Below are 10,796 nucleotides of genomic sequence, written 5' to 3'. Positions count from 1 at the left end.
AAGACTCCAGGGGTCCCCATTCACATTTCCAGTCATTGTAACGTGTAAAGTTATTACAAAAACTTTCCAGCAGATGGCAGTAAGGACTTGGAGAAAGGACAGCTTTTTCTGATTCACACAAATTCATAGGTAGTTAACTAACAAAAATCAACATTATGCTAGAAGGTCGCGGTACAGGTGGGAAATGAGTGCCTGAGAGGTAATGAAAGTTCTGCAACATAAAGTAAATAATTAAACTCACTGTAAACCTTTTAAAATTATACGTGGTAAATTCTATTTTAATGAAAGAATCCATTCCAGGTTTAAGAAAAATTTTTAAATTCTTTATTCAATTCCAATATAGTTACTCTGAAAAAAAAGATATTCTAAACTGAAAATCATTATGTACGAAATCCACTGTATTTACCAATAAGAAGTTTTTGAAAATTTGTCAAGACTGATTTTTATAAAAGCAGCAGCATCCATGTAGCAAAGATCCCATTCTGTCTCTCTTATCAAATAATTAAGGTACACAGAAAATTACTACACTTTGAAAAAAGATACCAATTGAATGAATTATCACTGAAGTTTAATCACATTATAAGATATGATTAATTTTAAGAAATCTGAGATTCAAAGAAAGCATTAAATTTCCTTCATTATTTCTGTCATGTACCCTCTTAATATCAAAGCAAAACTGTACATATAACTATGTGATAAAAAATGCAAGTTTTCTTTGGATCAGTTTACACTGTGGGTCAATAGTATATGCAACGTGTGCGATGAAACGGAATTCCTTTCATACCGTTCCTGTGGTCACGGGCATAGTCCCATAAGTAATAATCCAGAAGAATGGAATTGATCTCGTCACTAGATTTTTCACCCTTTTCTTCAATAAGCTCCAGAAGACAATCACGGATCAGCTCAACACACCAAAGTGAACACCCTCTGATTTCCACCTCTTGCCTACTCCCATATGAAAGCATTTCTCCTGCAAGGGGAAAAAACAGAGCAAGAAACACAATAATCTAGATGAACAACAAGGTCCTACTGTATAGTGCAGGGAACTATATTCAATACCCATCCAGGTAGAGCCATTGGATGAGACGACTGCCCCCGCTGATAGCTTGACTACCACTATGAGTCAGAGGCACTCAGTTAACTAGCACACAGATTCCTGACCCAAAGAAACTATGAGATAACAAATGTTTGTTGTTTAAAGTAATTAAATTTTAGCGTAATTTGTTACACAGCAACAAAAGCCATCATGTTGAACTGTGGCCCTTTGCCCACCAAAAATACATTTAAGTCCGAAGTCCTGGTGCCTATGAATGTGGCTTTATTTGTAAATGGAGTCTTTGCAGATGTAATAAAGTTAAGATGAGGTCACACTGGATTAGGGTGGGTTTTCAATACCATGACTGTTGTCCTCATTAAACAAAAAGGAGAGGATACAGCGAGACAGAGGAGACACACAGGGAAGAAAGTCATGATTGGAGTGATGCAGCTACAAGCTGAAGAAGGCTAAGGGTGGCTGGCAGCCACCAGAAGCCAGGAAGAGGCAAGGCAGGATTCTTCTCAAGATCTTTCAGAGAAAGTATGGCCCTGCCGACACCTTGATTTCAGACTTCTAGCCTCCAGAGATGTGAGAGAATAAATGTCTGCTGTTTTAAGTCATCAAGTTTGTGGTAATTAGTTATGTCAGCTTAGGAAACTAATAAAGTAACTAATACAACAACTTACAGTATGGGATAGGACATGGACTTTGAAACAGAAAAAGAATGAACCATTTGAGAGGACAGACACAGATTAGAGCCAGGGAAGGTAACATGGCCAACATACTAGGCCTAATAGTCAGCCATAGAATCACACTGAGGAATCTAATGCAGCCAAACTGCATTGTCAGTTTTTATAATTGACTAAAAAAAAAAAGTAGGTCTTTGGTGAAGAGAAGGGTTAAAAATAAAATGCACAGGAATCTGGGAAGATCTTCCAAGGGGTGCCCTGGAGATATCCGGAGAGAAGAGAAGGAATACATGTGCATTATCCTCAAGTCTGGAAGAAGTACCACTGGAGGCCTGTTAAGGAAGTTCTACCTCATCCAGTCAAGCCACCTGGTTCGAGATTTCATTTAAAATAGGTTTTAAATATCGGTGTCTTCTACTTACGTGTGCTCCTTTACATTTATAGTTTCTGTTTCTCCTCTCATTTGCTAGTAAAGTACTTTCTGGAAAAAAAAATTCTAACTTTGCTTAAAAAAAACTAAAGGACAAAGGAATTTGTTTCTCTTATGCCAAACTAGCTAAGGACAGCAGAGTATCCTTTCAGAAGCTGGACATGGTGGAGGCAGTAACAGCTGCAGCTGGACATCTGGAAAAGAGCCTCTGGAGGTGAAATGGATGGCAGGAGAAAACTCAGACAACTCTGTACAACAATGCTCGGTGATCCCTTCTCACCAGGGTTTTTCTCACAGTAGCAGAGACAACTGAGTGCTATAAAAATACAGCAGAAGGAGACAGAGAAACCATGAGAAGTCAGGAAAAGCAATGTGGAAGAGGTAGCATTTGAGCTAAACCTTTATGGATGTGCAGGATTTGAATTGAAAAAAAGAAAATTTGGATGAGGGAAATCAGGCAAGAGAATGTTTAGAGAAAGGAATAAGCACTGTATACACGGGCCAAAACCAGACCAGCCAAATACGGCTGTATGTAAAAGAAGCCCTGACTGCTAAATGCTGTCGCTTCTAAAGCTATCCCACAATTAATGACCCTGGACATGAGCTTCATGACATAAAACAGCTTGTTATTTTTCAAATGAGGAAATGGGCAAAATGGATTGCCCAAGGCTGCATAAAAACCTGGTAGAAGCAACCACAGGAAAATGGTACCTTTATATTCTCTTAGTCTGGGTGATTGAAATCTATTTTACAAGAGAAAACTATTTAATCATAAAAACTACTTCTTTTAAAACCAAAGAAAAAAGTAGTAAAAATACTGCACCTAAAGAGAGAAATTAACATAAAAATTATACAATATGATTATTTTTCTTATACAAAGAAGTGTTTAAAAAACAAACAGCTACTTGTCCCACAAACATAATTATCGATACTCATGTATTATAGAAAGGCACCTACTCTTGAGAATCAATAATCAAATCCAATAATGGTAAACAAATAAGCCTAGAAAAGTGAGTGACTTGTGCAAGATAAACCAGTGGCAGACCTTGGAGTCCCCAACTCAAAATCCAGTACATATTACTTATCTCTCAATCCTTCAGTCCACCTTTTATTTCACAGTGTAGTATGCTCTTCAGATTAATTAACATTCTTTAAATACAAACCTGAACTGTCTTAGTGTTCACACTTTCACGTGACATAAATTTACGTTTCAGTTTATTATGAGGCTCTGAAATGATAATGTCCAAATACTGTGATTTCCCACAATATCCATATTCCACAGTGTAAACAACAAAAAGTAATTTTCGCTATACTTTAATTATCCTTGCATTCTTCTTTATATGTGCTTTTAACAATAATAGTGTTTTCTTTTTCTAAGGAAAGGAGACGTTTTGTGAAAGAAACTAGACAAAGACTCAACAACAATTCATAATATAACAAAGAATGTCTTAATTAAGCTGGCAAACCTTTGAGAAGCTTCTCCAGTAGTTCATCAGAGTATTTCAAGGCTCCCAGGTAAACAAGAACCTGAGGCAATCTATAGTCAGCAAACATGGTGATACTGGAGATGTCCTTAAAGCAGCCGTCTCCTTTTCCCTCTAATACACTCCACGTATCTGCCACGAGGATTTGGGCACGTTTGTAAAAAGAAATTCTTTTCCCCTGATGGGTCAAGAATATAAATGTTACCTGGGTATCTGAAAGCTTTATGTATGCAGTAAAAAAAAAAAAAAAAGGCACACAGAGAAAACATTTCTCAAGGGTAGAATAATCTTAGTCTGTCAGTAAGAATTTACAGACGTTTTACAGAAAAAAAGAAGGGAGTCTAATAAATATTAAATTATCTCTATCACTTCAAATTTACTTCCGATATTTTTCAAAGCACATAAAATATAATTTATGTAGTCATGGTACTCTTTAGTGTTCTTTTTCAATGGTATTACTTCATTACATATTTCTGTGTCACTATAATTCACCTGCTTACTATTTCTAAGGGCTAGATAGTATTTCTTAAGAAAGTTCATTAAATTAAAAAACATATATATTTTTTATGATTGCAACTTAATTCACATTAATTGTATAAAACCTGGAAGAGTATATGGAAGAAAATAATCATCCCTGAACTCACCTCTGAAGAGAACTACAACATTCATTTTTTTGTTTCCATTTAGATAATATGATTAACTTATTTCAGAGATAAGGACATAATTGATCAAAAGCCAGAATTTATCAAGTCTACCATTTTTGGAAATGGTCCAAGTCAATATGTTAGTCCATATAACAAAATAAATTACCAATTACATTTATACACGGAAGAAACACATTTAACCAGGCATTATAAGATAGTGGGTCATAATTTAACTCAAAAATTCTTGATAAAACTATAAATGCTCACTAGTATTGAACTGTGGAAAAACACAGAGACAGATAATTACCATCTATTTCTAGTCCTAATACCAATGCTAATAACTTCAAATCATCTTTTATAATTGCTAGTCTGCTAAAGAGGAATAATCAATATCACTGGCTCCCAAAATACATCCTGACCACCTTGGAAAATATTTTAATACGTAGATAATTAAAGTAAATAAAAAATGAAATTAAATTCTTTAAGGAAAGGCTCCATATAAAAATTCCTTAAGATAATAACATAGATTCCTTTATTTATTAAAAAAAACTCCAATGATACTCTATCCTAATAAGAAATAATCTAATATTGCTCACCTTAAGGCCTACCTCTTGCAATCAATCCAGACCTACTTTTACTATGTAAATTAAATTTTCTAAGGCCACCACTAAGAAACTTAGTATCTTGTTATCCAGAGTAAAAACATATGCTGATTTTTCTGAAGTCTATAAATTTAATTGAGTGTTGGGGGAACAAATCATCATTAAGAAATATCCCTCTATCATTTGGGAATATAGATTATTCCCAACATGGCAACTGTTCCTCTATATAGAGGAACTTACTTATGGACATACATATGGTAAGTAGGTTTCTAATTCAAGTCTATTTCTTAAACAGCAATATATAAAACTTAATTTACAAAATAAAACTGTATCAAACAAAATCATCATGTTTATTTACTACAATAGAGATTACTGTCTCCTATTTTTAACAAGATTCATAGAGCAAACTGGAAAAATCTAGGAACCAGATTTATATAACAAAATCAGTGCCAGCATCTAACAAAACATAAATTGTCACAACATGAGCACTGTTTGCATGGTAGTCAATTAGTATATCACAAAATTAGATTACAATACCTTAAAATGAAAACAAAAACCAAAAAAATTCTAGTGAACAATCTAAAAATAAATTAAAATCATCTATAAAACATTTCCTTAAGCTGATATGTACTCAAATAATTTTAGTAATCAAATATTCTACACCTCTAAAATATTAACTGGTATCACCAAAATACCAGTAAATCCCAAAATAACAATTCCCTTTATGTTCCATAATATTGCTTTGAAAATAAAATATTTTCAAAATAGTACCTTTATAAAATAATTGTCAATGTAAAACCCTATAACCATGAGTTGATTTTCTGCAACAAATTTATCATGAACATATTACAAAGGTCAAGAATTACAAATGCTTAAGAGTAACATGAAATGTTATTAACTAAAATGTCAAAAAAGCTCATGCTTTTCATGTATATTTATCAGTATGTCAGAGTAAAGGACACCAGTTTATTAATTAGGACTTTTACATAGCTACTGTATATTCTAAATCAGACTCACTTGAAGAGTTTAAAAAAAAACCGCTCTTTCTCTTTTACCCATAGATCAGAATCTTTGAGGGTAGTGCTTTGAAAATGTGTCTGAATTCTAAAGCTTCCCTGATTCTGGGGCACAGCCAGGTTAGGAAATCACTGATTCAAATTTGTCTGAATTAAAATTTTATAATTTCATTAATTTGTTCATAATGTCTAAAAATAAATGATACTCTTAGTAAATATATATAACATTAAAAACAATTGTAACTATTTAAAAAATACAGCAACTAATAACATGACCATATTAAGAAGAAGCAAGGAAAAAGGCACTCTCATATGCTGCTGGAGCATCTTTGCTATCACCCTCCTGGAGAAGAGTTACTGTTTTACGTATTACAAGCCTGAAAATCCTGGCCATGCTCTGACTCAGTAATTCCATTACTAGGAATCCATTCTAAGAAAACAATTATGAGTGTTAAACTATTGTGCAGTATTGCTTATTATCACACAAAACTGAAAAAAAAATATGTAAAATTCAATTAAAAAATAAAACTGTATCACAATTATTGTGGTAAAATAATTTGGGCAAATAATTATGGTACTGTACATCCATACAGTGGAATACTGTGAAGTCAATAAAAATAGTTCTATGGAAAAAAATTGTGCTGTGAAAGAATTTTTATTGACACAGATGTTCATAATATGTTAAACTTTCAAATAATTTATGTGGCTTAATTCTCCCCAGCCCATATGTATACACATTCACACACATAGAGAAAAAGACCAAACTGCGTGAACAGTGGCTACCTCTTGGCAGAATAGAGACCGCTTCTCTGTACTTTTCAAAATCTATAATTAATGTTTTACTTTTGAAATTAAAAATTTTTAAAATATGGATAAAAAGATATTTGATTTTAGCACTTTCTGAATTCTAAAGCAACACCAAAAGTTCATTAGAATTCCTTTATACTTGCTATGAATTAAGCAGAGTGCTTTAATTATTTGTATGTCTTTTAAATTAATATGCAAAGATAACTGTAGATTAACTAATTGAAGGATTAAGTGAGCACCCACTATATGCTCAGTGTTATGTTAGGAATCACAGGGATTCCAGAAATATAGTGCTTTTGGATAACACTAATGATAATCTTATGAAAAAAAAGAAAAAAAATAATACTCCTTTAAGAAATTGTTAAAATTTTTAAGTTTGATTTTTGTTACATTTTGGGGATTTTTCTGTAAGAATTATTTTAGAAATGAGTACTGATGGGAAGTGGTTCAGATACTAATCTTCATTTTAAAATCTATCAGCCTTAAATTAATCTATATCCTGGTACAATTTTTTTACAGAACTTTTTAGCATACGTAGCAAATTGAAAGAAAGCACTGTGTTGTAAATTAAACAGAAATTCAGCAAATGCTTCCTAAATCAATATTATAATTTACCAAAAAAATACACTCCTTTCTTTCACAAAAACAAAGACTCAGGACAATTTGTAAGTACACAAACTACAAGGTGTCCTGAATTCATTCCACCCTAAAGTCATGTTAAGTTTCACCTTAACTCTTCTACTACAACCATGTCGATTCTGGATACATGGATTCTTAGCCACATGAATGGCAGTTTGATTTCTTTTACATGCTGTTTAATATATTTAAATTGCTTGAATGATGGACCAAGGAACTTGATCCAACTTTCCTGAAAAACAAGTTTGAAATGACATACTCTGAAAACAAAGATAAATGTCTTTGCAATAGTAAAATGGTAAGTCAGAAGAGAGTGAAGTTCTACAGTGGCTTACGGTCTCTTTCCTAGAAACTGCCTCTGTCCGCAGCCACACTTAATTGGTTATAATACATGCCAGTTCAAACAGCCTTTGCCCAGGAATTTTAGAACTGAAAGTGAGAGTTTTTCCCTTTCTCTCCCTGGTGGCTGAAGCAATAAAATGCAACATTCATGGGCCTTTTCTACTTCATGGAGAAAGCTGGTCTGCAGTAAGAGAAAAATGGAGTCCACAGAAAGCAGAGAGACTGAATCCTGATTGCACTGAGTCCCTGATCCTGGATGTTCCTATCCCCAGTACTCACCCCTAATTCTTCTTTTTGCTCAGGATGTTTCTTGTTTTGTGTCTGTCACTTGCAATTAAAAGAATCTTAACATGTATACTCAGGCATCTCTCGCTTCATAGTAGAATTGAAACACTAGCTATTACCTGACTAAATGACCTAAGCTAGACTAGCTAACCTTTCTTTCTTTTAGACTTCGGTTCCTGGTCTGCAAACAGGACTATAATACTCCTTGTCCTTAGGCCCTACAGAGCTGTTCTGTGGATCAAACAAGAGGGTGTGTGCAAACACCCTGTAAATCATAAAAAGCGATTTGAACAATATTATCGGTAATTTTAGTTGCTGTTGAATTGTGATTACAAAAAGATAGCTTTAAAGTTGAGTTGATAGAAGTATTCATTAACTTAGTCAATAGATTTATATTACATGATCTCTCTAAAGTTGCTTTCAATTCTATGTCACAGTTCAAATCACACCGTGATAAGATTCCAAAAGAATTATACAAAAACAAAATTCAGGTGTATACTGGGACAGTATACAAAATGTTCACCATTTTAAAAGTATGTCTATTTAAGTTTTTTTGTACCATAAATGAAATAATACTGTTAAAGTAGCCTGTGCATGAAGAAGAAAACACATAGTATATATACATTAGAAGTCGGCAAGAAATTTTTTTATTAGGGAGAATTTAGTATATATCCTGATTTTCATCCAATGAAGTAAATTATTTTGAAGTATTAAAAGGACCTCGTTATCTCTAAGTGACAGCATCATTTTTTTTAGGTTTGAAATATTTTAAAGGACAAAAAGAAAAAGACAAAAGAATAAAGGGACTACATTGATTAGAACTCATTAAGAGAAGTAATGTCTTTGAAACACTACTTAAAAATTTTGTTACTGTTCACAAGGAACAAATTCCAAAATTAAAATTTTGGGTCTCAAAAGGAGTTCTGGAAGTAAAAGAGTTAACTATGAGAAGATAATTAAGAAATCTAAAATGCCCAACCAAAGTAACTCACCTCAAACTGAGTTACATCTCTGTAAGAAGGAAAGCTTTCAACTACCAGGTGCATTAACTTCTGTGCACTTTTTTCACTTTTTCTGACACAATTAAGAAAAGAGCCTTCAAATTTCTCAAGCAGAATTCTCCCGGTTTCATTGAGAATTCGATGCCTCTCTTCTATCAAAGGCATGGGAACATCTGTGTCACAACGAAGTATATGCCGAACCTGATCAAGGGTTACTGTGGCATAGTACGAAGCACTAGTTATTGGTATCCCTTAGGGAGAAAAGAAAATGCAGAGGAAAGTCATAATTTTACATTCATTAGGTCCTCGATTTTACAACATACAATTAATATGAAACCACATGAGTGTTCCAGGTATGCACTGGAAGTGGATGTATAATTAAAAATCAGAAACAGATCCCTCATTTTCTATTTGCTCGTTTGTATTTGTTCATCCATGTCCAACAATTGTAATACTACAGCAGATGTATTTTGGCTGGGTAGAGTGTGTTACATAGATGTCATCAAGTAGTGTTCTTCAGAAAACTGACTTTTATACTTAGCTGCGACAATCAATACTAGGACCATTTCCCACTGAATAAAGATTTGGTGCCAGTCTCCCCTTAGACTTCTATTTTTAAGCAGAGGTACTGGCCATGAAGAACTTCAGCTTATCGACACATTATTCCATTTCACAACCCAGTAAACTAAAACCTCAAAGCTGCTAGGTCTGACCGGAAGAAGGGACACCAACCTTCGTCCAGGGCTCTGTTGACCGCGGCGCACAAGGACCAGTACCCACTGTACGTCTTCCCCCGATATCCCACCAGACTTTTGTGCTCGTCATGCTCCGACCAGAAGGAGAAGTTGAGCGTGTCTATCACGAACACCCAGTTGACCGCGGCCTCGTCGGCCGCTCTGGGGTTCAGCTCGTGAAGGGCCTTCCAGCCCCCCACGCGCAGCTCGGGCCCCGCGGCCTTGGCGAGCAGCAGTTCGGCCACCCTCCGCACGCCCCCGCCGTCAATGAAAACATCCCGACTGTTTTCGGCAATGAATTTTGCGGACTCCCTGGGGGTCAGCAGCCCGTCCATCCCGCCCCTCCCCTGTGGGACTGGGGACCGACGCTTTCACCCGCGGGCTGGCCAAACTCTCTTCCCTCTCTAGGCGGGACAAAGGCCCAGGGGTCCCGTGCGACTCTCCCTCCCTTCTCTCCGTGGGATTGCCGCCCTAATAGGATCCCGCCCTCCCAGAGCGGCGAGGAGAGCCAACTAGCTCCGAACCCTTCTACCGCCGGACCCGCACGGCTGGGAAACTGCAGATCGCGGGGCCGCGCGCCGGGCTGAAGCCGCAGGCATTTCCGGGAGGGAGGCCCCGCCTACTCGCGTGCCCGAGACCCGCTTCCGGCTCCGAAGGTCCGGAAACTGCTCTGAGGGGTTGGCCGAGTGCCAGCCAGGAGTTCCCAGCCCGAGACGTGGGGCTTCGCGGTTTTGCCCATGCTCCGACCCTCCCTCGGGTAGGTGGGCCTGCGTGCGTCCCCGTGGCCCGAGTCACGGTGACTCCAACCGGTGTACTGCGTTGTCCTCACTCGGCTGCCGCCCTTCTCTCCACGGAGGGCGAAGTCTGGGCCGGGCGCCCTCGGTCACGCCCTGCATCCGGGTCCCTGGGACGCGACGAGCTTTATGGCCGCGGGTCGCGGTGCGAGGGGCCGGCCACCCCTAAGACTGCGACACGGGTTGGCGGTCCCCACACCCTCATCCCCCAGGCAGACTTGTCGTTTATTGTGCTGAAGTCTTGGTCTATTTGGAGGTTTAGGATTAGTTGAAACTTTTGGAGAAATGGATGAGGA

General features: G+C 36.8%; 1 protein-coding gene across 1 annotated transcript; it reads right to left on the bottom strand.

The window, feature by feature from the left end:
• Positions 1–301: 301 nt before the first annotated feature.
• On the bottom strand, positions 302–10,543 carry QNG1 (Q-nucleotide N-glycosylase 1). Its single transcript, XM_010967420.3, has 4 exons — positions 9,705–10,543; positions 8,964–9,223; positions 3,622–3,817; positions 302–970 (listed from the first exon to the last, which is right to left on the bottom strand). Exons 1-4 carry the CDS (start codon positions 10,039–10,041, stop codon positions 738–740), a joined length of 1,026 nt encoding a protein of 341 aa, XP_010965722.2. The 5' UTR covers positions 10,042–10,543; the 3' UTR covers positions 302–737.
• Positions 10,544–10,796: the final 253 nt, after the last annotated feature.

This window comes from Camelus bactrianus, chromosome 4, assembly GCF_048773025.1.
Source record: "Camelus bactrianus isolate YW-2024 breed Bactrian camel chromosome 4, ASM4877302v1, whole genome shotgun sequence".
Lineage (NCBI taxonomy): Eukaryota > Metazoa > Chordata > Mammalia > Artiodactyla > Camelidae > Camelus > Camelus bactrianus.
Note: the sequence above shows the minus strand (reverse complement) of the source record. Positions and strands in the feature narration are given on the sequence as shown.

Coding starts and splice junctions, on each gene's coding strand:
- QNG1 (XM_010967420.3), bottom strand. CDS start 10,041: ATGGACGGGCTGCTGACCCCCAGGGAGTCCGCAAAATTCATTGCCGAA. Junction 3,818..8,963: donor GAGATGTAACTCAGTTTGAG/GTGAGTTACTTT, acceptor TTGACCCATCAG/GGGAAAAGAATTTCTTTTTA. Junction 971..3,621: donor ACTGGAGAAGCTTCTCAAAG/GTTTGCCAGCTT, acceptor TTCCCCTTGCAG/GAGAAATGCTTTCATATGGG.